The sequence below is a fragment of the Pteropus medius genome, unplaced genomic scaffold, assembly GCF_902729225.1.
Source record: "Pteropus medius unplaced genomic scaffold, Ma_sr-lr_union100, whole genome shotgun sequence".
NCBI lineage: Eukaryota > Metazoa > Chordata > Mammalia > Chiroptera > Pteropodidae > Pteropus > Pteropus medius.
The window spans coordinates 10063943-10091664 of NW_024352783.1; the positions used below are offsets into that span (position 1 = coordinate 10063943).

At 44.4% G+C, this 27722-nt stretch overlaps 2 protein-coding genes across 15 annotated transcripts in view; one reads left to right on the top strand and one right to left on the bottom strand.

The window, feature by feature from the left end:
* Positions 1 to 294: 294 nt before the first annotated feature.
* Positions 295 to 5777, top strand: PLD6 (phospholipase D family member 6). Its single transcript, XM_039847592.1, has 2 exons — positions 295 to 727; positions 3991 to 5777. Exons 1-2 carry the CDS (start codon positions 295 to 297, stop codon positions 4236 to 4238), a joined length of 681 nt encoding a protein of 226 aa, XP_039703526.1. The 3' UTR covers positions 4239 to 5777.
* Positions 5778 to 10391: 4614 nt separating this feature from the next.
* The window catches only part of MPRIP (myosin phosphatase Rho interacting protein), a 146141-nt gene continuing 128810 nt past the window's right edge, over positions 10392 to 27722 (bottom strand). For 9 of the 14 annotated variants that reach the window (XM_039847598.1, XM_039847597.1, XM_039847600.1 and 6 more), the window contains 7 exons: positions 27163 to 27280; positions 25715 to 25955; positions 24485 to 24604; positions 23549 to 23635; positions 22731 to 22893; positions 21125 to 21210; positions 10392 to 17725 (listed from right to left, as the gene is read on the bottom strand). In XM_039847598.1, coding sequence (XP_039703532.1) covers positions 17654 to 17725; positions 21125 to 21210; positions 22731 to 22893; positions 23549 to 23635; positions 24485 to 24604; positions 25715 to 25955; positions 27163 to 27280 — 887 coding nt within the window. In that variant the 3' untranslated portion in view covers positions 10392 to 17653. Of the gene's footprint in view, positions 17726 to 20532; positions 20599 to 21124; positions 21211 to 22730; positions 22894 to 23548; positions 23636 to 24484; positions 24605 to 25714; positions 25956 to 27162; positions 27281 to 27722 lie in introns of all 14 variants that reach the window. The other 5 variants (XM_039847593.1, XM_039847605.1, XM_039847595.1 and 2 more) reach the window with 4 other exon arrangements.

Below are 27722 nucleotides of genomic sequence, written 5' to 3' on the forward strand. Positions count from 1 at the left end.
GGGAAGGTAGGAACTGAGAGACAGGCACTACCCTGTTGCCCTAGGAGGGGCTGGGCTATGGAACGCTTCATGGACAGCCGCGGGTGGTGGGCACGGAGGGCAGTCTCTGGCCATGGTGGTGGTGGGCTGTGCACTTGGACGGAGTCAGGGCGGGGTGGGTCCAGCCTGAGGCAGGTGGCCGGCTGGGAGCGCAGGCGCGGTGGGGCGGCAAGCGCTGCGGCAACTGGCGCAAGCGGCTGGCGAGTGCGCAGGCGCGGTGGGCGTGGTGGGGCCCTGGCGGGCGGAATCGGCGGCATGGGGCGGTTACGTTGGCAGGTGGTGGCGGTGGCGGTCGTGGGCCTCGCGCTGGCCCTGGAAGCGCTGCCTTCCGCGCTGCGCTGGTTGCGGGCCGGACGGCGGCGGCGGCGGCCGCGGCGCGAGGTGCTGTTTTTCCCGTCGCAGGTGACTTGCACCGAGGTCCTGCTGCAGGCCCCGGACGCTGCGCCGTTGGCCCCCTCCGCGGGCTGCGGGTGCAGCCTGCCCCACGGCGAAAGCTCGTTGAGCCGCCTGCTGCGCGCCCTGCTGGCCGCCCGAGCCAGCCTCGAGCTCTGCCTCTTTGCCTTCTCCAGCCCGCAGCTGGGCCGGGCAGTGCAGCTGCTGCACCAGCGCGGGGTACGTGTCCGGGTCATCACCGACTGCGACTACATGGCCCTCAACGGCTCGCAGATCGGCCTGCTCCGCAAGGCAGGTAGGTAGGCCGCGATTCCCAGGCCAGGGGCGCGTGTCCGAAGAGCTGGATAGAGAAGGCCAGGCCCGGAGATCGCTCTAACCCTCCGAGACTGTAGACAGAAGGGAGAATGCCAAAGGCGGATACTTGGGTCGGGGGCCTGAGTACAGGTGAGACCCCATTTATTTCCCATGGTGGCCTTGTAAGATCAGGACAGTTTTACCCCGGAGAAACTCCAGGGCCTTCTATAAGGGGCCCCCTGTCCTCACAAGGCTGGTGAGATTCTTTGCAGTGGGATTTCATGCCCATGATGAGTGTGAGCTGGCTTGTGTGTTCTCATCTAGTGGAGGAAGGGCTAGAGGACTCCCAGAGGCAGGGGTCTGCCCGCGAACACCTGGGAAGTAGACAGAGCCCCTGCAGTGTGCCTCATTCCACGCATTCCCATGATCCTCGTTGGCCTTGGGGCCCGGTAGGGAAAGCCTATGCCTAGGCAGTGCTGGGGGTGTAGTCCGGCCAACTGAGTTTTTGACAGTGGCAGCCTGAAATGAGGATGGCTTGGCCTGACAGCACTCAGGAAGAGAAGGGAAAGTCTAAGAACAAAGCTGCAGGTCCACCCACTAGCAGGCTGTTAGTGACTGTGCTCATAGAAGCAGATGTGCAAAGATTGCAACCGCAGGGCTTCAAGATTGAAGAGCAAGAGAAGGAAGGTGGCCCTAAAATGTTTAGTTGGTGAGTGGTTAGTTTCTCCAGCTGCAAAAATGCCTGGGAAGGCAGATATCTCTGGCCAGCCTACCTCTTTTACTCGGATGGGGAACAGATAAGCAGGAAATAGGAATCATTTTGTTCTAAATTCAGATCCCTGGTCTCACCTGTGAATTCCTTGTTTTATTCTTCCACCTTAGTGTAATGGCGTGTTCTGCAAGCAAGCTCTGGTCCTTGGGTTTTGTTCGTTGGCCGCATGGAGTCAGAACGTGTCTCTCAGTCACTCAGGCACCCAGAAAAGTCATTCCTGCACCAAAATCCGTCCCACCTGTCAATTCTAGTAGCCCCAGTGACAGAAAGATGCAAGGAACTCTTGAGAACTGGCTGTGTAGTAGTCTCACGAGAACTCTTGAGAACTGGTTGCTCTGAGTTACACAAGCACAAGCATGGCCTTTTGCTGACCAGGGAGGCAGAGAATCCTTTCCAGGAGTCAGGTTCTGCTTCCTGTCTCTGCTTGGGGCTCTCCAGATGGCAAAGCACTTTAATCCTTTGGTGCTTGTTGCATCCTATGTGGGCAGAGTCGGAAACTTAGTTCAAATAATGAGGATGTTCTCTTCCACTCTTCCTGAACTAATCATGAGTTGCCCTCAATTTGTTGGTCCTTTTAATGGGGAAACTGGGATATCTTTAGGTATGGGCCATTTTATTTAGTTAGCTTTGAGAGAATGGCAAAATAACAAGTTTGAAAAGAACCTTAAAGGGCACTGCAACTAGACTCCATCTAAGATTGATTCCGCTTTGATGGCGTCCCAGCCATCATTCATCATTCATCTGTTCAACAAATATATCTGTGTGCCAGTATTTGCCTTGATTAGTTCCAGGCCCCAGGGACACAGCGATGAACAAGATAAAGACCCAGTGGAGAAACTGATTGAAGCATGAATATTTAAGGTAGTAAGAAGGGTCAAGAAATATGAGAGGTGTGACATGCCAGCAGAAGGGGGATATCTGAGGGAGAGCCTTCTGGCTTGAGGAACAGCAAGTACAATTGCTAACTTCATAGCAAGAAATTCCCTGTGGCCAAAGGTAGAGGTAGTAATGAGGTGAGGCTGGAGACCACACAGGTGTGTAAGGCACGTAGGTGTGGGGGGCACACAGGTGTGGAAGGCACATAGATGCAGAGGGCTGGTTTCATGCGGGCATTTGGATCCCATTCTATGAGACGGGAAGCCTTTATAGGATAGTCCGCAGGGCAAAAGGGACAGAAGGCCTCACAGAGGATGTTCAGGCTGCTCTGAGGAGAATGGGCTTTGGGCAGGGGTGGGTGGTAGATGGGAGAGCTTTGTGGCAGTGTTGGAGGGGTCAGAATTGGTTGGATTTAAGATCTGTTTTGAAGGTGGAGCTGACAGGATTTGCTGGTGGGCTGACAACAGAGTGCATGGAGCAGTGGTGCCGGCATCCCCTGGAGTAAGGTGGTCACCACTTTGAAGGTGGTGCTGCTAGGCAAAGTACAGGTGCCCGGGTAAGCGGTGAATTTCAGGTAAGCAACGAATGATTTTTAGTGTGTGTCCCAATATTGCATAGGACATACCTTAAAAAATTATTTGTTGTTTATCTGAAATCCCAACTTAATTTGGACAAACTATATTTATTTGCTAAGTCTGGCAACCCTATTGCAAAGCAGCCTATTTTAAACTGTTATTTTAAATCACATTTGTAATGGTCTCATTCACTGACTGATAATTAGGCATTATTCCAGAGCTGATGAAGAGTGGACAGGACAGACAGGGTCCTGCCCTAGGAGTTTGAAAGCAGTGTGAGAGAGAGAAACAGTGAAATGAAAAGGTACATTTACATGCTCTTTAGTCAAGGAAACAGGCAACGTGAAGGAGAATAATTTGTTTCTGTATCAGTTAGGGTGCTTTCTGCTTCAGCAGTCAGGCTGGGTCTAAGCTGGGGGCTTCACTGAGCCAGAGCCAGCTGACTTTCTTTGATCCTTAATTCCCTTACTGCCACTCACCCTAGGCCTGGTTTCTCCTGCGCTGCTTCCTCCTCAGGCTTGGCCCCTGCCCTTGCAGAGTGGGGTATAGCTCCTGGCCTGGCATGTTTACTGGGGTGTCCAGTGCTGGATAGAAGTGAGAGCTCAAAGACAAGGGAACCCCAGCAAATGATGTTTGCTCTGATCGCTTCTGGCAGGATGAACGAATTCTGAAGGTTATCCTGATTGGTATGGACTCCAGAGATGTGGTGGGTGCAAGGTGGGTTGTTCCCAGAGGAAACTGAGTAATATTAAGAGAGCAGTATCTGAGTATCTGCCATGGTTCTGCCCTTAGGATTGTCTGTCTCTTCCTGTGCCAGAATGCTCCTTATTCCTTCCTGTGAGCTGGTTGTGGTTGGTCACTGTATGGCTCAGCTGCCACCACCTGCCCAAGTGACAAGCTTCCCCTTTCCCACCAAATCAGAGACAAACAGCAAAGTTAGTAGCTGCTAGCAAATGGTCCCCTGCTTGAGGAGGAGCTGAGATGTTTGAGTGAATGAATGCTGTAGAGGTGGTGGTGAAGGCTGACTTGCCCTTTTCGCAGGTATTCAGGTTCGACATGATCAGGACCTGGGTTACATGCACCACAAGTTTGCAATAGTGGACAAGAAGGTGCTGATCACCGGCTCCCTCAACTGGACCACACAAGCCATTCAAAACAATAGAGAAAACGTTTTGATTATGGAGGATGAAGACTATGTGAGGCTTTTTCTGGAAGAATTTGAGCGTATTTGGGAAGAGTTTAACCCTACAAAGTATACTTTTTTCCCACAAAAGAAGAGAAGTCACTGAAGCTGTGCTCTCACCTCTGTCTTCAGAGTTGGAGGGGAAAGAGGGGTTTAATGTTGTTGAAACCAGGCCAAACCTTCAAACCTTCAAGGAATGGGACGGAAGACCTGCCTGTGTCCTCCCCAGAGCCACTGCGAGTTATGGTGCCAGAGTCTGCATTCTGCTTGAGAGAAACCTCGACATTAGAAAAAAAATCATTCAAACCAAATTCTTGTTCATTAAATACTAAAGTGAACTAAAGAATGTTTAGTGTTAAAAGGGAAAGACTCTTGGAACGTCAGGTCAGTTGTGATGGATAGAGCCTTTGGGTATTTTTTTCCCCTTCCACCAAAAGTAAAAGCAGTTATAGCTTTAGGAGCCTTGCCTTTGCCTAGTACTTTGTTCACAATGGAAGGATTTCTCCTGCTGCATGGAAAAGGTGCAATGCCTCTTTCAGGGTTGAAAATCTGATTTCCTTTCCTGATTCTAGGGAATCTCCTGATCTCGCTGACCCCCATCCGTTCAGCCTTTAGTTATTTCCTGAAATGTTCCCTCTTCTTTCTTTGGGTTGGCCCAGTCCCTCTTCAGCACAGCTAAACCCCGGGATTGGCTAGAGGTTGACAGTCTCTTCATCCCTGTTGTCACCAGCTCCTTGGTGGTTTACGGGCAGGTGTGAGTCAGAGGATAGAAAGGAAAGAGGAGTGCTGGGCACAGCAGGAGCAGGGGCCTTTCTTCCAGGGCCCCTCAGGAGCTTTAGTTGCCACTGCAGCAGGCAGGTCATTTTCTTACCCAAGTTTCCTTGCAAAATTACTCTTTAAAACAAGTACACATGAAATTGTTCATCCGTGGCAGCTTCCCTTCTAGTTTCATGTGGTCAAGTGTGTGGTCTGTCAAGAAAGACTGTAAGCAGACAGAAGCTGCTTCTGTTTCCGTATGTTATGCTTTTAATTTTTAACATTCTCACATCCAAGGTAGTTTTGTTGTGTGTTTAGAAGTAGCCTTCACTTTAACAACTGTGGGCTTTGCTAATTTGCATTTTTTTTTTGGCTCAGTGTAATCAGTCATGAGTTACCCGACCATCTGGAGGAATAAACTTGAGGAGAGACCGATTTCAGGTTGTGGTACCTTACAGATCTATTTTTATTCTCAGCTCAGGGTTTTGCATACACAGATAATGAGGAGAACACGTATCTTACATATATTTGTGAAATGTTTCAAATTATTTTCTTCAGAACATGTATCTTTATATATAGATAGCTCAGATAACATCTAAATGATGATTTTACCATCCTGTCATATTTCCATATGTAATATGCTGTGTGACCTGTCTTGAGGTCTGTCTGGTGCATATGTGCATTTTTTTCTTTCCTATCACGCTCACATAGCCACCTGGAGAGACCATTCAGTGTTGCATGTTTTCCCTTTTTAAAGTTACCTTTGACTTATGATGTTAGGCAAATAAACTCAAAGTTAATTTTTCTTATTTAATTGAAGCTATAAAGTATAATATATGCATCAGAAATCACAAGAAATGGTTTTACATTAAACATGTTTTTCACCTGAGTCTGTTCTGCAGCAGTTTATGTTCTGAAAAGAATGGGAGAAGTTGTAGCTTGTCTCCTGAGTGATGAAGCCATGCTGTCTGGACCTCCCACACATCTGAATAAACATGTTCTTATTCTGGAATGGTAGTACTGTGTGTCTTTGCCTTTCGCTTAGTTATTTAAATCGTGGCTCCTCTTTATTAAACAAGTAAAACTTTTTGGGGGAGGGTGGGGGCAACATACAGCTATTTAGAAACTTGGTGAACATAGGAGTCTCTTAAAGAAAGTCCTGAAGGTGTTACTTGGGGATGTCCCAAAGTGTTTTCAAGACATACATGCTGCTTCTGGTATGATTTCCAGCCTATCTGCCTGACTTGTGAAGGCGGGCACATGTGCAGCCCGCTCCTCTCATAGTGCCTGGGTCTCAGCTGTGGCTACATCCCTTTCTTCCAGAGGCAGGGTGGCACATAGAGCATGGCATCAAATGCATCAGTAACGGTGTGCATATGAAGTAATCTAGCCAAGCTGTCTAGATGTTTTAAGAATTGTGAAATAATCTCATAATTTTTGATATAACTTTATATTGTTTATCTTAGTGTTTTCATCATCTTAACAGAGGTGGGGAAAGTTTCAGATAATAGTTAATTTTTCTGAAAAGAACTTGCAATGAAAGAACACTTCTTCTGAGGGTACGGGGGCTGAGGAAGGACAGTACTAAAATCTACCTCCAAACTGGAGGCTGTTTTGTACCCATTTAGATTAGGTGTTTGCACAAAGTGACTGGAGCCCCTGACCTTCAGACTGGCAGCACCCAACTCTGACAGGAAAGGTGTAGGGAAGGGTAGCCAGGCTAAGACCAAGGCATTGGAGCTGGCTGGTATGTTTCATCTGCCAGGTGAGCCATGGTGTTCACATCAGAAGCTGTGGTTAAGTTCCAGGTTTCAGAGTCCATAAAAGCAAATGAACTATAAACAGTTGATCTTTAGTTGATTCAGAAGATACTTTGGGCTGAGTAAGTGGCTTTGTATTGAGTGACAGTTATTTGGGGGCTAGTCCAGTGATGAGCAGTTACACTGAAGAGACCCCTAGAACTGTGGGTCTGTTTGACATCCTTAGGAATGGCCTGAGCACAGAATGAAAGAAGGCTGGGAGGGGACTTGTGTAGTGTGTGTCCCCTGAAGCTTTCTTTGCGTACAAGGTTCTGTCATGGCTCTCCCTAGGGAAACTTTAAAAGAAGTAGAAAGGCTGGGCAGTTACTTCATAAGGAGTCTAGGATCCCCACTCCCCACCCTCTTCCCCGCATAGGCTCAGTCTGCCTTGTGGTTTCAGTTCAAGGTTTTCATTTGAACTATGGGGCAGTGATGCAGCTTAACAACAAACCTGATGTTGTGCAAAGTGAATTAAACACTGGCACAATTAAGTTTAAAATATTGTAAACTCTTGTAACACTTGATTAAAAAATGTATGGTTGTAGCATGTGGCCTTAATGGTCTGCCAACAACTATCATACCAAGAGTGTGTCTGAATAAACCAACGTGACTACTTTGTATTTTAAAGCACTATATTGATTCTATTTAATTGGTTTTTAAAGCGACACTTCATTGAGATTCATATACCACAAAATTCACCCTTTAAAAGTATGCAGTGTCTTAGCAGAGTTGTGTAGCCATTACCAATGATTCCAGAATATTTTCATCACTCCAGAAAGAAACCTTGTCCCATTAGTGGTCACTCCCTATTTCTTCCAACCCCATCCCCTGGCAACCACTGATATGCTTCCTGTCCGTACAGATTTACCTGCTGTGGAAATTTCATATAAGTGGAATACAATATGTGGCATTTTTTACCTTCACTTAGCATGTTTTCAAGGGCATTCATGTAGCATGTGTGAGTATTTCACTTCTTTTTATAGCTGAATAATATTCCATTGTATAGATGTACTGTATTTTGTTTGCCCATTTGTTAGTAGATGGACATTTGGGTTGTTTCCACCTTTTGGCTATTATACTGATGTTATGAACATTCACGTACATGTGTTTTTATGGGCATCATTTTCATTTCTGTCGAGTAAATGTCTAGGAGTGGAATTGGGTCATATGAGTCTGTTTACCCACTTGAGGAACTGCCAGACTGTTTTCCAAAGTGACTGTTCTACTTTACATTTCTGTCTGCACTGTATGAGGGTTCCTTTTTCTCCATATACCAACAAAAAGTTACCTGAATTTTTAATTATAGCCAACCTATTGGGTGGTGTCTTGTTGTGGTTTTGACTTACATTTCCTGATGACCAATGATGTTGAACATCTTTTCCCATACTTGCTGGTCATTCATATATCGTCTTTGGAGAAATGTCTGTTCATATCCTTTGCCCATTTTTCCATTGGGTTATTGTTATGAGTACTTTGTATATTCTGGATATAAGTCCCTTATAAGAAATGTAATTTTCAAATATTTTCTCCCATTATTTGGGTAGTCTTTTCACTTTCTTGGTGGTATCATTATGCAGCATGTTATTTTGTTATAATTCATGTTTTTACTTTTGCTGCTTGTGCTTTGGTGTCACATCTAAGAAACCATTGCCCAACCCAAGAGCACAAAAATTTGCCCCTCTTTTTTTCCTAAGAGTCTTACACTCTCAGCTCTTATATTTAGGTCTATGAACCATTTTGAGCTAATTTTTGTGTATAATGTGAGGTAGGGGGTCCAACTTGATTCTTTTTTATGTAGATTATTAGTTATCCCAGTACTATTTGTTGAAAAAAATTCTTTCCCACAGAATGGTCTTGGTGCCCTTGTTGAAAATCAGTTGATCATAAATGTAAATGTATTTCTGGATTCTCAATTCTTCTCCATTGATCTACATGTCAATCCATGTGCCAGTACCACACTATCTCAATTACTGAAGCTTTGTAGTAAGTTTTGAAACCCAGTAGCATGAATCCTCTTTGTTCTTTTCCAACATTGTTTGACTGTTATGGGTCCCCTTACATTTCCATATCTTCGGATAACTTCTGATTAACTTCTGTAAAAGCAGTAGAGATTTTGATAGGGATTGTGTTGAATCTGTAGATCAAGTTAGGGAGTATTGCCATTCTAGCAATGTCTCCCAATCCATTAACACAAGATGACTTTGCATTTATTTAAATAATTTCTTTACATGATGTTTTTTAGTTTTCAGTGTACAAGTCTTACATTTTAAAAAAATTCTTTTTAATGTTATTGCAACTAGAATTGCTTTCTTCAGTTTGTTCATTACTAGTGTATAGAGATACAACATATTTGTATATGAATCTTGTATCTTGCAAGCTTGCTAAACTCATTTATTAGTTTGAATAGATTTTTAGTGGATTTCTTAGGATTTCCCATATATAAGATCATGTCATCTGCAAATAGTTTTACTTCTTCCTTTTCAGTATGGATCTCTGTTTTCTTGCCAAATATTCTGGTAAGAATCTCCAATAGTGTTGGATCGATATGGCAACAACAGACATCCTCGTCTTGTTCCTGATCTTGGAAGGAGTGGGAGTGAGGGGCCTGTCAGCCTTTCATCACTGAGCATGTTGTTGTGGGTTTTCATAGAAGGCCTTTATTGTATCGAGAAGGTTCCCTTCTATTCCCAGTTTGTTAAGTATTTTTATCATGAAGGGGGGTTGGATTTTCCAAATCCAACTGATTTTTTAAATTGCACTTAACATAGACTTAAAAACTGTGTTAAAGCTATTAGAACACCATATTAGACCAGTGTCCAAAAACTGTGTACGTTTGACTAGAATAATTTTTTTAATGGGCAGAAAATTGGAACATCTTTAAACAACTTGAATAGCACACTGAAAATATGTATCCTTTATATGTCTGTACTCAACTTTGTTTTTGCTAAGTTTTATAAATTATAAGTTGATTTCTAACAGGTAGCCTTTATTTATTTATTTTTTCTGTTTATCTGAATAAAAGTTTGGGTTCCCACAGTCATTTTCAAAAATTTCATTCCAAAAGTTGTGGCAATATTGAAAAAAAAAATGCAGTTTCTTATTTTAAATTTATTGAGTAGGTCACAACTAGAATTTTAAAAAATGAAATAGAATGGAGACATCAGAATATACCCTACTAAACTAGCATTATTTTGTGGAATTTTGGGTTGTGTGGTTGAGGCGTGTGTGTGTGTGTGTGTGTGTGTGTGTGTGTGTGTGTGTGTGTGTGTGTGTGTGTGTGTGTGTGTATTAGGTCATAATGTAAGATGCATCTTCTTTTTTAAAAGTAAAACTTTATTGTAAATAAATCTATTAATAAATAGGCAGATATAGGAGAGTTATAGTTCCTTCCATTCATTAGCATTTTTTAGTGTCCTTTTGTCCCCCTGAAGATTTCTATAACTGAAGCCAATGTACTGCAGATTCTGGCTGTAAACTCTTACTATGCCTTACAGGTGAACACGTGAAAGTCGATTTTTATATGAAATGTGATTTTAAAATGCTTACAACCCAAAACTTAAAAAACACTGTAAAAAAAGGCAAATAATAAAAGTAAAAACAAAATCTCTATTATAAATCCCTAGGCTACACTCCAGTTTCTGACCTTTGACCTAAATGCAAATGTGTCTCCATTAAACGAAACCTTATTCACAGCCTGCAAAGGGTGATGCAAAAATAGTTTATTATGATTTAGTTTTATGTAAAGTTAGGTAATATTTACAAAATAGAAATGATCAGCTACATCCACGGGAATCTAGCATGTTACACAAAGGAATAAATATTTTGACAAAGTAATACTTCAGTTGTAGTGAAGTTGATCAGAAACTTTATTTAAAAAAAGCCTCTAAACAAACCATAAAATTCTTGAATTGCCAAAAACAGAGAGTAGCTTCATTGACCAGCCTCTTCTCATCAGGTGGACCCTGGTGTCCTAACAAAAGATGGCCTGCCCTGGTGACCTCTGCTTCTGGGAGTTGCCTCAGCTCAGAGGCCTTTGGTGGAGACTGGGAGGGGAGTACTGAGTCACCTGTGCTCCTTAGGCCTCTGCTTTCTTTTGCATGTGACTTTTTGATGAACATTATCATTTAGCGTTAATACAGAAACTAAACACTAGTTAAAATAATACAAGCTGATTCTTTTAACATATATCACCTGTTGAAATAATTAGCTGTGGCAGAAGTGACTGCTGTGAATTATTTCTGAACTTGTTTCAGCAGAAAAATTATCTACATTTTTCATTTTGTTCGTATATCAGCTCTCCCAGCAGTTTGGCATAGTATGTTTTTGTCTTTAGTACTGGATTGAGACATTCACCCTGACGGAAGAGTATCTGTGAGAAAAATCACTAAGAATTATAGTTGTTGAGGAACCACTTAGAAACTTTACATTTTATAAATATTACTTAGGAAAACCACGTGAATTAACTCTTATCATTTAACTGGTTTGAATCCTAAAAATAAGTCAGTAGATATATCGTTAATACTAAAGATAAATCCTAAAATTCATTTTAATTGAAGTTTTGTGATATAAACATAATACAATAATTAATTTAGTGTTCTTCATAATCTATTTCTACCTTTCTATAAAAAAACTGAAAAATGTGATAACAAGTAAGGTGGGGAAAAGAGCAAAGGGAATGGGAAATGAGAAGACAGCAGGTGTCCATATCTGATGATTCTTTCACTATGAATTCGAACTCCATCCTGGTAAGGCCACCCTACAATGCTACAACTTGAGACCAACTGTCGTGTTCTACCCAAGACTTCAGTGCCCTCCTGTACTGAACCATCCAATTCTTAATTATTTTGTGACTAAATGTTTCCTTACCTATTTGACATAGACATGTATTGTACAATAACAGCATTATGAGTTTTGTGACCTCCATGCTATTACACAATATAACCCAAGAGCTGGGGAACACAGATAATTGGCTGGACCCGGCATGTAGCCCTGCCCAGGATGTAGATCCCTGATGACAGAACTTCTAAAGTCTCCCTACTACTCTTAAATTACTTTGTAAAGGATCTGGTTAAGATGTAACTACCATGTTCTTCATTCTCTTGATTTTCCTCCAGGAATTTAAATGGCTCTACCAAGAACAGTATGATAGAGTTCTTTCAATGAAAAACAATGTATGGGTGCAGGGTTACTGTTATAGAGTCGGTCTACAGTCTCTAAAACCATCTGTTCAATGACCAAAGCTTTTAGAAAGTCATTAAAAACATTTCCTTATGTTGGGTGGGGTTCAATGTTGTACCCAAAGCTGTTCTTCCTACCTTAAAAAGGATGTCTTTATACAATTAAAAAAACCCACACACTTTGTCACAAAAATCCCTATAGTAACTTCTCAATAATATTTACACTACTTGCTCTGAATAATATACAGGTTAATTTGAGAAACACAGCTGCTTTTAAATAAGAGAAATTGGAAGCCGCATTGAGCATGTTGTAGCTTAAGTTGTCACAGTCTTGTACGAACACCTAGAGGAATGGGACCAGAGATGGTTTAAGCAGCTAGTCACTTGTGCCATACACGGTGGTGGTTTAGTGTTGAGCTATTACTTCTACTCTGTGAGTCTCCGAAAGACTTCAGAGAAGGTAGACCTCTGCCCTTTAGAGAGCAACAAGAATACCTGAAACTTATTCTCAAAAGGGCAAAAGAATGAGGCCAGGTCTTTTTCAGCAGACAAAACTTGAGAGAAATCGACCATGTGCATTTCCATATTGGGTTTATGTTAAATCTTCAAAGAACCTAAAACAAGTGGTTTTACTAGACCTCAGGTTCACTAGACCTTTAGGCTGATCCTTATTTAAGTTTTCGACTGTGGAAATTATGACCATACCAAAAGTGTTTTTGTGTGTGTGAGAATATACAAAACTGTACATAAGTACAATGGTCCCCATCTCCTAAGAGCAAGTTTGAGGACTGACTGGACTTAGCCTGCAGTGGTAAGTGTCCCAGCGTCCTGCTACTTGGTGTTGAAAACATTGAAGGACTTGACCTTTTGACTTGATCTCATGTGCGTGAAAGACCTTTCCTAGGACTGGAAATCTAAGGTTCATGTTCAGACCTTTTAGGGATTTTGGTGGCATGGGAAAGCCAGGGGAGAGGAGTTTGTATACTGGTAAACTTCTAAGTGTGACATTTGTGGAAAACTCACTGGAGGTTCCTTAGTATTCACTGATTGAGAAAGTAATGCTTTAGCTAAGCAGTCTAGTAATTTCTCAAGAATGACAGAAGGTAGAAGAGCCCATGATGAAAGATGGAAAAAAAAAAACAAAATGGTATGCAAATACCTTAATTTTAAGAACCTTCAGAATAAGTTTTTAGCAGTATTCTTCCCAAGTCCTTTCATAAAGGTCCAGTGGAGGCTATCATACCAGGGCACTGAGAACTGTTTGCTAATCTCGACTGAGTGGAGAAAATATTAGGGAAAGAATTAAAATTTATTTAAAAAGCGAATTTCTATTCAACATAAAGCACCAGTAGCTCAATTGTCTAGGATTTGCAGGGTGTGAAATATTCCGAGTGATTGATGTTTCCAGAGAAGTGAAGCTAACCATGTGCCCAATTTTTTAAAGCATTTAATTCCTTTTAAGTGTAATGCTATATACTTCCCTGTCTTTTGTAAAACTTCAAAAATACTTAAACATCCCCTTTTTTGGTGATCAAGGGGTCACTGAACTCTGTATTTAGTTTTTGGTTTGTGTCTATAGAGGAAGATGTTAAATTCCAAGCTTCCTTAGGACAATGATGAACAAATCTTTATTTTCAGGAAAAATAAATATTAATAGGTTGCATTCTTTTCATTCTTAACTGGAAAAAGCATCGAATCCCTGGGGAATAACTGTCTTAGTCTTAGACAAGTTAGTGAGTGAATGGCGGAGAGAGAACTGGTATGTGGTTAGCCATGATGACATCACGAAGACATCAGGAAGTAGGGAGTGGAAAAGCCCCCCACCTTCTAAAATCAGGGCACAGGCCCCACTCTAAGCTGCATAGGCCAAAGAAACCTGGGCTGCTCATTACAGCCCTGGGCCTCAGGAGCCAGGGAAGTTATAAGCAAGTGTAGGAGGGAAGAAACCTTTTTTAAGGAAAAATACACTGCCTGCCACCTCATCCATGTAAGGAACACACTGTGGAGTGCCTGCAGTGTACTATTGGCTAGAGCTGGCAGGGACCCCAGCACACCCCCAAAATTTTGTACTTGGAGAAAAGAGGTCACAGGGTAGGACGGCACTCCCAAGATAAGTTTAAAATCATACACTTGATGCAGGGGCAACCAGGCAGTAGTGATAAAAAGGATTGTGTTCCATTCTCAGGCCAGAAGTTAGTGTTCTATCTACCTACCTCTGTGGTGAAATAGTATTATAAATACTTTTCTACAAAAATGTCTTTTAGGCCATCGATTTTGTTTCCTGGCACTATTTGTCAGAATTCCTTTCAGGGTGACCTCTAAGAGTCACAACTGTATTTTTTTAAAACTGCAATTTCCTTTCTTTCCGAGTCTGGCCTGTGCAAGGCTCCCAAGGCCTAGCTGTTGGGTCAGTGAGCAAGTCACTGGATCTGGACACTGTGATATGACAGATTCCACTTAACTAGCCAGAGCTTGGGGCCTTCCCCTGTTCTTAGCTCTTGACAAACCCACACATTCCCACCATGGCCTCCACCAGTCAACCCAGGATGGCCATCACTTCCACAAGTTCAGACTCATTTTGATGCCTTACTGCACAAGATTCAATTTCTAGTGGCAAAGCCACCTCACCCCACCTGCTGTCATACCTCTCCGAAGGAGGCTGCAGACAGGCATGGTCATCTGGTATACTAGCTTTCCAATCTGCTCAGGTGCTGGCATCACACATGATAAAAGAACTTGACAAACAGAATGTGGCTATTTGCTGTATGTGTGTTGGTATGCACATACTGTAATTAATGCATATGTTCACAACTGTCAAATGAAGTCAAACTGTTTAGCTTCCCCATTAATATGTTTGTCACAACCTGTTTGCAGGTGCTAACAGATTACAAATGAATTAATAAACATTTACAGGAAAATAATTACAATTGTGAAGAGTCAGTCCATGTTAACAGTCTCCTCTCTGTGAAGTGGGGGTGCTCCCACTGCTTGCTTTGTGCTGGGAGCAGTGAGCCTGGGGCACTGGGGGCTCCCAGTTCCCCACACTACCCCTTCCACAGTCCACGCTGGCAGCCCAGCCCCCTGAGGATCTTTTTGTACCAACACAGAAACCAACTCTACCTCCACATTGTTTCTTTTCTCAGTAGTGAACTGGCTAAATTTCTCCCTGGGGGTTTCGTGCCTGTAGGGTGCATAGGACACTGTGTATACTAGGACTGCAGTAGGACACGCAGGTAGTAAGTGAAGACCCTCTTTGTTCTGTCCTGCCTGCTCACTCCAGCTGGAGGATGGGACTAAGCAGCAGGGAGTTCAAACCTGGTTCTGAGCTTCACAGTAGCTGTCACTATGGGATGACACTCAACAAGGCCAAGGCAGGCCCTGTGGGAGGCTGTGGCAGGAACGGCCTTTTGTCAAGGGAGGAGCCAGGGTGCCATTTCTCAGCTGGCTTAGCATTCGCAGTCCACTTCCTGGTAACCCCCAGGCTGAGCCAGTTCCAGGAGAGTGAGTCCTGTTGTTTCTGGGGTGAGTGGGGGTAGGGGGCGCTTTACAGAGGCTGCGGTGACCGGAGGTCTTCCCTAGTCTCTGCCTTCAACTTCCAAATGCTATGTTCTACACATTTATTTCCCAGGATTCCTGAGGTCTAACCTCAAGGGACATGTGAATAAAATGACTGCTCTTTTGGCTTATTCAAAAGCAATGCAGATTTCAAACTCTCACAGTACAGTCTACAGGCAGATGGAGCTTGACTGCACAGAAACCACTAGCAGGGCTGGAAGCAAGGAGCTGCTTGGAGGAGAGTCCCCAGAGGCAGCAGGTGCAGTCACAAAGGAAACTGTGGTAGATAAGGCAAGTTCTTAAAAGGCATGACATGAAATCATAGTGCCCAGGCAGCCTGCACAGAGACTGGGCAACAAGGCCCCTGTCCTATCAGATCCTGCTGAATATCAGATCACTCTGCCCTAGAAGACATGTGCTGAAACAGTGTTCTGGGGATTCTATGGACCACAGGGTCCCGAGTGTTCCTTTTGTATATCCCCATTCTGAGCATGACACAAAAAGGTCATGGTCCCTTATAAGAATGCTGTCAATCTACGTTGCGGAAGAGAGTATCTGGTAAGTTGGATTTAAGAAAGAGCTAATATTCTCTTGCCTTTAAAAACATGAAAGAATAGTAGCAAGGGAGTGGCAGGTATGAGTTGACTCTTAAAGCTTATGAACAGGGAAGGCTCATGCCAGTGGAGAGCTCTGAGTTTATTCCAGTGAGAAGACAGCAAACGGGTATAAGTCGTAAACACAACCCCAGGGCCTTCTGTTTGGCCTTCCAGGACTCTTCCCAGATGACCTGTTCACTAACTTAACCTAGAAACTGAGCAAAAGATTTGTACATTTTTACCCCCAAAGTATCCAAGCACCCAGAGACCATCAGCTAACTCAAGCATTAATACAGAGAGTGAAAGCATGCTCTTGGCAATAATATCAATGGACCAATAGATGCAGCAGGACCAGAATGAATTCCTCCAAATGTTTTACTTCAATGTCTCCACCTTGCTCTCAAGGTAGCAGAGGTGGTTCTCATACTTGGCTAGGGTTTGTTTATACTCCTTGTCTTAAAAAGATTAATAGTTTTCATGAGCCATTATAGAAAAAACTCTGATTTGAGATATTTTCAAGAAGTCCTGTAGAGTGTTTTGTGGCAGTTGAAAAGGTCTTACTTAAACTGTTAGAAAAACAAAATTGTTAGTATAGGTTTACTTTAGGTTCTCTAAATGCTGCGAGAACTCTTCAGATCTCAGATTAGATTAGGTTAAGAACACAAAATAATGGGCAATTTTTGTCTGATTCTGACATCCTCTGTACTTTCTTCTTGACTTAACATAGGGGCCTTCTCTCAACCTTTTCAAAAGCAATGTGGTTTCTTTTCAATGTGAGGTTACAGAAATGAATCATTTTCCCCCTTGAATGATTTCCCAAGGGAATTCATCATTATTTGAAGTTACAGTCTGAAACTCCAGGCCACAGGTCAACAAACCAAGTAGTTATGAAAAGTCCAGGGTTATTGGTGGCCAAGAAAAGAGCGAGCGTAGGAAGGAATGAGAGGGGCGGGCTTTTGTGCAAGATTTAATAAAAAACAAACAAAAGTAGGAATGGCTGCTTTCAAAATTCTTCAGGCTGTGAAAAGTTTACCGCGATTACCTGGGGTGTGGTTTTAAGATGCATCAGTGGAACATATACAAAATGTTGACCTTCTCCGAAGTCAAAAGGTTATAAGCTATGCCCCCTGACCTGCTTCCCTAGCTCCTCCTACAGGCTAGTGAGTTATCAGTGCTGTGATCCAGGCAAAACCACATATCCATTGGCTTGTTCTCTCTCCTAATGAAGCAATGTGCAACAGAGCTACAGCCACCCGGGCCTGATTCCACACAGTGCAGAGCTAGCTTATCGACAGGCTACAGAGCCTTAATACTGACAGTGAGTGAGTGCGGTGGACTCCAGTGGGGATTCCAACATAGACCCAGCGGGAGCAGATGGCCCTCTCAGCCCCACTGCTTGGCTTATTTTAGAATACCATGGAAAAAAAGCTTGGAAAAAGACAATAGGAAGTCGGAATCAACATTGCAGGGAATGGTGTGAACAGTCCATAAACCAGTCTTTCATGCATCCATACCCACAGTTAATGATGGTAACAACAACAATTAAAAAAAAAAAAAAAGGGTACAGACAAAAAGCAGCGTTTGGGTTGTGCTGCTGCAAGCCGGAAAGGGTATGTGTTCAAGTTGAATGGGACACAGCTAGTCTTTCTTCAAGTCCCTGCATTCAAAGAGCTTCAAGCGTTCTTGTACTGTCAGGCCTTCCTTCAGACTCTGGGTGAAGAGCAGGAGAAAAACAAACAGTTAAGGATCAGGCCTAACGGAGGGGCAAAGGCTGTAGTCAGAGGCAGGAAGGGTGGAGGGTGGGGATGGGAAGGGATCCTCAGATGTTAGTTGGGCATGCTAAGGAGAGAGCCATCTCCTGTGAAATGGTGTTATCTGGATGAAAAAAGGAAAAAAATCAGAGAAATGAGACCATGTGTTTAAGAACTGAATTCTGAGCTTAGGGTTCTTGAGACAAGCAGGAATCAGGCCGACCCAGCCAGGGAAAGAAGATTGTGCTGAGAACTAGAAAATCACCCATTTTCGTCCTTCTCCCAAGTGTGGACCGGTCTGTGCCTGGTTCCTTTGCAATCATTACCCTGAGGCCTCATGCGAGGACCCGAGAGCTCCCAGGGCACTGCTGGCAGATTGTGGGCCAAGGGCCTCCCTCCCTGCTCTTTAGATGCGCCCTGGCAGTACCTGCTTCCTTCTGACCTGATCTTGGCCCTCCCTGATGAGAAATCCTGTTGGATTTTATTGTTAAGGGGATTTGGGAACATGTCAACATACCAAGATTTTCAGAGTTTAAAACCAGTACTCTGTTCTTATGGGACCCTGGAAAAGTTTAAATTGTGTCTTGAGATGAGTGACACTTTACTAATTTGGGGACAGATTATTTCCTGCTTCACTCTTGGAGGCTTTTCCCAAAGATTTAATTTCTGGATGAGAAAAGGAACACTTCAAAGCATAACTGGGATGAATGAATTTCAGCACTGGCTGGGATGGGCCTGGCTCCTTAGTTGCCATCTGATCTTCATGGCAAGTCTCAACATCAGACTCAGAGTTGCCAGTTTCCCCAGCTTGCACATGCTAGAGGTGACAAAGGTACAGGCTTCACTAAGACACATGAAACAAGGCTGGCCCCAGTGCAGGTTCCAGATGATTACACCAGTTTCAGCCTAAAATCAGAGCATGCTAGTCCTGGGGGCAGAGAGCCCAGCCTGACACTTCAGAGTGGGCATTTGTGAGTCTGTGAGCTATTCCTCCAGAATAGTTCTGCTTGCTTTTTATACTGTATAAATGAATAAATGAAGTACTTTTTTTTTTTTTTTTAAATAAAGGGTTCTACTGTTAACTTTTCTGAAACTCATCTGGATCTCCATGTAAGCAGTTGGTCAGGGTCACTTTTGAAGCTTGCCACTGAGTAGGTCAGAGGATGGGGGCAAATCCACATCCCACTCCAAACCTGAACTTCTCTTAATGCACACAATGGTCTCACATGCTTTTGGGTCACTTCTCCGAAGTGCTTCATGTCAAGGGCTGCTGTCTGAACAGTAGTCAGTTTCGTACAGGTGCTGGCATACATGTGGCCATGCTGCAGAAGGCCCTAAACCTAAGTGCCTGGCTCACAGGCAGGCCCTGTCACATGCCACACTGTTCTATTCTAGCTGGGGACTTTCCCATGATAGCAGTGAATCACCACACCTGAGACCTGAGGGACAGCGAGTGTTTTGTCTTTGAGTGTGCACCCTCTGTGCACTGTCATACACCTCTGAGTGACAGTACCTATTGTGCTCAGGGACAGGCAGCCAGGGAGCAGGGAAAATGAGGGGCAGCCCAAGGCTACAGCAGGCCCAAGGCTGTATGCTCGGTGCCACGCGCTGCCACAAACTCCAGCTGTAAACCTCTGCCCCACCCCTACTTCAGGCACCTGGAGAAGGGCCTTTGGTATAGCACCTCCCTTGGGGCTCATTTCTCCCACAGGGCCAGTCTCTCCATCAAGCACCTCCATGACCCCACACTCATACTGACAGGGGCCTCTGGGGGTAACATTCTCTGGTTGCTGCACTGCTCTTAAGCAATGAATTTGCTTTGACTTTATGGTGCTGAGACTCTATCCTTTTGAGTGGGGGATAATGTAGAAACAGAACATAAAGAAAAATATAAATCCTCACATATCAGATCTCATATCAAAAAGTACCAACAACAGGTTCAGTTTCTAGTCAGCTTCATTCCCCTGTCTTCCCATGGTGGGTGGGGTTGTCTCCAATTATAATCAGGGACAAGGACAATATACACCCTTGAGGGAATGCCTGTTCATCACTTTACAGGCCCACGTCTGTTCAGCATCACAGCAGGTGTTCCTGAGGATATCTGCAAGTTCCTCGTCTTTCTACTTAGGCCCGCAGGACTGTCCCCGAACACCAGGGCTTTTTTCTTACACTGGAAACATGGCCAAGCCAAACATGGACTCAGACCCTTCCCTGGGTGTACCTGACCATTTTCTTTTTCTACATTTGCTCCCACAGACAAGGCTTCTCTTGTGAAGTCTTCCTCTCGAGCTATGTCCATAAGGGATATCTCAGCTTAACCCTGCTTGTGAACTTGGTGTGTGTGGGGGTGGTCTGCAGCGATGGGAGACTCTGCTTGTCAGTGATTGCCGGGTGTTTGTCAAATCAAGCCTGCATCTTGACAGAGGGCAAGAGGGTTTTCCCCAGAGAACATGAAGTGTGCAGAGCATTCGACATGCATGCTGGCCGGGGCCTGTGCCCACCTGAGATACTGGCTCTGTGGGTTGGCCTGCCAAGGTGGGAGGGGAGCTCCCCTCTGCCAAGGGTCAACTCTGTTAAGAGGTTATACTGCCAGTTAACTCCCCAGAACAGGTTAAAGAAACCACTTGGATTGTGTATGTGCTTGCTGGAGTAGCATGAATTAAAGTCACAATAAAACAAGGAGCTTGCTATTGAGGTGTGAGAGGTGCATGCAAGATAGCACCCCTTTGAGGGTAGCAGGTGGGTGGGTGGTGAGAGGTGGTTTACCTACATGAGAGGGGACCTGGAAGCGGGCTGGTTTCAGTTATCCCATGAGACCTGCTCAATTACGGACTGTCAGAGGAAAGAGCAAAAAATAAGACACACACACAATAAATCCTAAATGCAACATGCCTGTCACTCCCCACCCTCAGCCCATCTTTCCCATGGAGACGCACAAAAGGGACACGGGATGCATGCTGGGAATTTGCTACTATGAGGCTGGTGGGAAGGGATGCAGGTAGCTTCCTCTCTTGAAGGCAGACAGCATCAGTTTTAAACTAAGGATGTGCAAGAAACAATACCAACAGAGTGGGGCTGACCCAGCAGAGGATTGAAGTGAAATCTGGACTTGGAGGTCCAAGGTAGAATTTACTCCAAGCCCTGCTTCTCATAGGCCTGGCCCTTCAACTGTCATTGTCAGGAGGTGGTTCCACTGTTGCATGAAGGGGACACAAAGCCACCAGCAGGGTAAGTGTTTGGGGGTGGGTGAGTTCTGGGACCCTGGGGACCCCATGCTGCTGCCTGTAGTGGGCTTTGATTCCTGCTCCTCTCTCCAACGTCTGCCAGACCCCACACCCAGGATTGGACCCAGAATCACCTTGGACCTGATGTTTCTGAGTTGCCGGCTGACACAGGTTCTGTCTTTCTTCAAGAAGTCAGGGTTGCTTTTAGATTTCATTATATCTGAAGGAACAAAGAGACCCATTTCTAAAACCCTCTGGAACCAGACTGAGTGTTTAAAAATTTCTGAAGCTGATTGTCATCGCCACACACTTGCTGACATTTCCTTAAACAATTTTTAAGAGAATTCAAAGCCAATAACCATAAAACACACTAAATCTTATTCAGAACAACTCAAAGCATGGAGGAACTGGAAGACATTTGTGTGTGAGGCACTCGGCCACGTTCTCCCAGCCCAGGACTGACCATAGGTGCAGCCAAGCTCTCTGCGGAGAGGGCGTGCGGCACCCTACTCTGGAGCTGCATCTCATTTGCTGAGCAGACCAACTGTCCCCATTATTCATTTATCCCATCCTTCCTCCAAGACTGTTAAAAAACAAAAGAATAAGACCGAGTCCTTCTCAGAATCCACCCTTACTGAGACAACAACCATTAATAGTTCAGTGTGTATTCATTCCTTCAGACTTCTTGAAAATGACTAAACAAATATACATTGGGTCATGTCATCTGTCCTGTGTGTGTGTGTTTAAAAAAAAAAAAAAACAACAAAAAAAACCTTAATATATTTATTTACCTTTGTCCATGTCAAAACAAAAATATCTACCTGATCTGTTAAGAACTGCATAGTATTTCACTGTGTAGCAATGTCTTAGTTTAAACAATCTTCTCTCTGTATGATGCAAAGAGAGGACTGTTTGGGTGGAATCAGTCTTGCTCCTGTATACAGTGCTAACTATCCTTGTTTGCACATTCCTATGCACTTATTTTTTTTTTTTTCAGAAGTTAAACAGGTTGGTCACAGGATGTATGCATTCTCCCTCTAATTCTAAGTCTTCCTCTTTGTCTCCTGGCTATCTTGGGTTCCCCTCATAAGCATTTCTTTAAATATTATCATTTCTTTACCCACCCAGAGTGAGTCTACAGTTTGATTTTAAATTTTGCTATATATTGCCTCACTGCCTCCCAGAGAGACTGCTACTTTATCCTCCCAGCAGCAATGCAAATGATTTTCTCTCCACTCCACCCATCCATCAGTACTGCCATTATTATTAATCCTTGGCTAGTGGAGAAAAAAGTTGTCAATTTCTGGATATCAGTGAGCTACGACACCTTTTCAGTAGAGAGCATCCTCCCCTGCTCCCCCTGCCCATCAATGACCTTCTGTAGATTTCATGGTAAAACTCAAGGATCAAGCAACTAATGAAAGCTGTTTCCACCAAACTACTGACTTCTTTTGGAAAATGTAAAAACATAACTTGTCATTACTATGAAAATATAGTTGATGATGTGATTTCCCTTCAAAGCAATCAGCACAATGTCTGCCACCAGCTACAGGGGAACGGATTCCCACCCCAGGGCGCCTGCCCGCCCTGTGGCCCAGTGACCTGCTGGCTGTTCTCTGTAAGGAAATAGAAGTCTAAAAAATAGAAAAGGAATTCCTCTCCTTTGATTCAAGCCCAAATAACTCTATGACCAAATCACCAAGAGTCACTGAGTCACAAGCCAGAGCCTGAAGAGCTCACCATATCCTGACACAGGGGTGTTTTCGGGAGATTTTTCACCCAGTGCTTCTGTGGCTGCTTTCAGCTGCTCTTTCAATCTGCTGATATCGCAGTCAGCCTTTGCCTTCACGATGCTGAGCTCTGTGTAGATGTCTTTGTATTTGTCACTAGCGTACTTTTTGTCCTTGGGGATAAAAGGACAGAATAAACAGTGGTTATAGCCAGGCTAGGCGGTCTGTCTCTCTGGGGAATGACTGGGGCGTGCCATCGGCAGCAGGGGAGGTAGGTTGACCCTGGTCTTTCAAAGGCAGAAACTGGGTGCAAAGTAAAACAGGCAGAGCTGAGAGTCTCCGTCTGGACATGGTACGGGATCCCTGGGAGCTCCAGCAAGTGCAGGCATAGCACAGTCCTGACCCCTGAGGACTTCCCTGTGGCTCCAGCCTAGAAAAACCCCTTTCTGTCTTGGATTTCCTAAGGGATCCTGACATCTCCTCTCTGATTCTAAGAATGTCCTGGAGGAGACTGGCAGCTGACTGAGCTCTCACTTCCCAGGATGACATTTCTCTTGGGCCTCATCATCCTGACGAAGCACATAGGAGGCATAGAGAACAAGAAAGACATGTAAGACCAAGTGGGCTCATTTTTATTATACCTGCTTAGAAGCTGGTGTTTTAAGAGAACTTGATTTTGAAACCACATTTCTCATGAAAATGAAATCTACTCTAGAACAGCCTATGATACTTGCCACATACAGGGACCTCTGTTAAGTTCTGGAGACATGTGTCCCTAATCCACTCGGAGCCCTTTCTGAAGATCCACCCATAGTGACATGCCCTTACCCGCAATGCCGTCTGTAGCTCATCCTTTAGAGAGCTGATCTCCTGTTTTAAGTACTGTATTTCCGATTCCTTGACTCGCAATAAGACCTAGAATGAGAGAGCAATTAGGGATTGATATTCAGGTGCAAAGGGACTTCCAGAGTTTTGAAAGCAAAGACAGAGTTGAGCAGAGAACTCCCATCCACACAATGATGAGCAGACAACTTTCTTCTCATCCTTACCAATATGTAATTGAAAATATCAGCAATGAAAATTGGAACACAGCTTAAACATTGCATATAGAAATAGAAGAAAGGAATTTTTGCGATTCTTCCTAGACCCGAGTACCCTTTTCCTCAGTCTGGGGGCCACAGCAAGTTTCTGGAACTGAGCCCATGACGGTGTCCATAAAGGTGTCCTGTTGAAACTTTTGAACTCACTCTGCCATTCCCACATCATTTAGTAGGAGATATTTTCATGATGAAATTTTAATTGAATGGGAAGAAATCTAAATGCTTTCATAAGAGGATATCTTATACATAAAAATCAATTATTCTGACTTAAGATGTACCTCCCTGATCCTGAGTAATAATAGGGTATTACAGAATCTCAAGTAGCTACAGTGTCTAAATAATTACTAAATGTTTTATTTTAGGCGATCAGTATTTGTGGCATGGCAGAAACAGAAGGGAGGAGGGTAGGCAAGTGAGGATGGAGTTAAAGGTCCCTGCGGCCTCTTGAGGGATCCACACTTCTACCGTGGGTCCCATGCCTGGCAGCTAACTGTTCTCTTTGCTGTCCTGGGGTGATTAGGATCTTTCCATGTTCTTTCCCTCTTGCTGTCTCCAGGTCTCGTCTCTAAAATAATCTCTGTAAGCTAATGGCCACCCTTGGTCCCCACTTGGGGCTTGTGAGGTGCAGAGCTGGGTGAAGAAGGGGCCTGGCTCTGAGCGGTACCTCTAACTCATAGGCATCCTTGCCCTGCGTGAGAGGCGAGCTAGTGGCATCCCCACTGGCGTCCCCGGTCAGCAATGTCCGTAACCGTGCAATCTCCGCAGCCAGGCGGTTGTTCAGCTCCTGGGGGACAGCAACAACAAAATAGGGACGCTCAACAGAGCTGCCTGGGGGCTGTAATCACACAACATAACCAGGAGAGGTTGTTTTATGAGGCAGAGATGAACAGGAATAGGTGGCCATGAGAAGTACTTACGTACACCATAGCATTTTAGATTTAATGTGTGCAGGTGTCACTGCCTGCGATTTATATCCCTTGTAAAAGCCATTTATGTGGGTTCTGTAAGTATTTGTAGAGTTGTGCATGCAGGATTACATAATCCTTAATACCTTTTTGTCACCATAACTAGTGTTACTCTGTTTCATGGTTTTCTCATTTGAGTTTCTGTAGGTTTAGGCCCTCTTGCTGCCCTCCCCACTCACATTCTGTATCTTCTTTCCAAATGACAAATAGTTATCTTAGGCCACTGCAGTGACTAAGCAGAACCAGTCCTGCCGGAGTGCCCTCATATAAGGCAGCCTCATCCTCATGTAGCAGGATGGCCACAGCTTCACCATCTGCAGTGAGTTTCTGTCAACACACTGAAGGTCTTGAGCTTGAATCAATCCAATGCATCTATCTGCTCAGTGCCTGGGAAGGATGAGCAGGTGGGTCATGAGGACAGTAGTCCAATTTGGTGCCCACAGAGAAGCTTTTATCGAACTAAACCTATCTTGAGCCTGTCCATTAGCCAGGATTATAAATGTGCCCCAGTTTTCTAAGGAGTGGACAAATCTTGAGAATACTCTGACAAAAATAAATCTGAGCTGCATATGGTCTTGACTGGTGAATGGAGACCCAGACCAGGTGCGATGACACTGCCCAGCAAAAGCGAAGTGGAAATTCGGATGTTCTGGAGGGAAACTGAGACATCTTAGAGTCTCCAAGAGGGCTGGAGCCAAAGTGACTCCAAATGTAAATAGCTGGTTCATGTAGCAGGATGGCCACAGCTCTACCATCTGTAGTAAGTTTCTGTCAACACACTGGGAGATGCTAGAAGTCAGGGAGGTGCCTGCAGATCAGGTGGCCACTCTGTGGCTCCAGGACTCTAAGGGATACCTTGAAGGTGAGGACTGGTTCCCAACTCTAGCATGGGCTCACCTGACTTCTAGCTCACCTGGCTGAGGACTTACCTGATTGTGGGCGTTGAGCTCCTGGTTCTCACGCTGACACTGCCGCAGGGCCTGCCGCTCTGCCTCCAGCGCCTGGGCCAGGTGGGCGTTTTCCAGGCATTTCTGTGAGTACTGCTCTGAGAGGACCTCCAGCTCCCGCTGCACTGACTGCAGTTCCTCCCTGGGAAGAGGGCACTGCTTACTCCTTTGCCTTTCCCCCAGGGCCAAGGCCTCCAAAAGGTTCTGTGTCCCCATTGTATAACTTGAGGGGCAATGAGACAACAGAAAGAACTGAGCAAGAGAGGAATCCCTATGCATTTTGTTGTCTCAAAAAGTTTGTACCCAACTAAATAAGGGAAAACTTAAAAAGTACTATAGGATTATAGAAGTCTATTCTGTGTCCTTCCGTGGTTCTCTCAAGTAGCTTAATAGTCTCATGGACAAAACTTCTCTCTTGAAGTCAAGAGAGAATTCATTCACTTGTGTTGAAATACATGTCCTGTTTTTGAGAGAAATCAGATTTGCAAATTGTTTTCAGCACTAACTTTTGAGGCGATCTGTGTTTGATAAGCCAGTACCAGGACCTATTCACACACAGAAAATCAAAGCCTTGCAACATTGTTCTCCATCACTCTGGACTCCTTGAGAAGGGCTGTTTCTCCCAGTGGTGGAGCCAAAGATGAAGGGCTTTAAGGCAAGCTGACCATGCCCTATGCATCTGCACCCCCTCTAGCCGAGATGAATATGATTGCAGTTCACAGAACTGTCTGGCCCTGGCCCTGACTGCACTGAATGGGAGCCCTGGAAGAGGCAGGGACCTGCATTCTTTTATGTTGCAAAGACCTTGATAAAGGCTAGCTCTGCATGGCTCTCGCAGTAGCCAATTCAAGAGCTCCCAGTGGTGTTAGCTCTACTAAAGGAAAAAAATGAGTAGCTGTGCTGCTGTATGCCTTTCAGTCTCTTGTCTATGCAAAGGGAAATCAGCATACTTTTTAAAAAATGTAGGGTTTATGGCCACCTCTGCCATGCACAGCCATAAAGCACTAGGCATCAGGCCCTAGACCAGATTTCCTCTTGCAAGCTACTGAGGCAGTGGCAGAGAACAGCTGATGGAGAGAACAAATTCCAGGGATGGCCTGAGATCAGCCCCAAAGAACGGCAGGTAGTTATAAAATTTCCTTTGCTGCATCTTATTCTTTAGATTTTGGTGATTAGTTTCTATTTGTTTTAGTAACAAGAAGCCCACCTGGGCCATGAAAGCCAGTGGCTTGATGACCCTCGAGCAGCACTCAGCCTCTCAGGGAAAGTTCTGAGCTGCCCTCAGTTCATATGGGCCTCTACCCAGTGCCATCCTCAGGACCTGTATCTGTGTGGCTCCCTCAAAGACACAGGAAAGGTTCCTACAAAGGCACTGCTCCCCACCAAAGGGCCACCCTCCAGCCCCTCCTGAGAGCAGGAAGCTGACTCACAGATACTGTCGCCGCAGGGCCTCGATGTCTGAGTTGATGCTGCTGATCTGGGACCGCTGGCTCTTCTCCAACTCGCGCTCCATCTCCTCTCGGTGGGCGTTCTTCATAGCTTCAATGGCTGCATGCAAGGACATGCCATCAGCACCAAAAGGCTGGGAAGCCAGACTGACAGAGATGTGACGGCTCCCCAGTGTTAATGCTTAATCCATCTGCAGTCAGGCTGGCCTCTCCCAAACCCATTCTCTGAGGTGGATGCAGGCTAGGAGAATTCTCAGGAAACTTCCCACAAAAGGGATGCAGGTGTGTTTGTTCTTTTGATGTTAGATGAAAACCAAATTGATTAAATAAGTATCAATGTTATATTCAAGCATAAGTTTATAAAACGAGAAAGCTTTCAGACTGCTATATTTTCTTCCTGTGTACTAAAATAATAAACCACCATAAAGTATAATTACATAAAGAGAAGGCAACACAAAACCTATGGCACTGTGCTTTCTCAGGGAAAGTACTGTCGGCTCTGTAACAAAGTTGTGCCAGGTAGAAGCTACAGAATCTTTGTG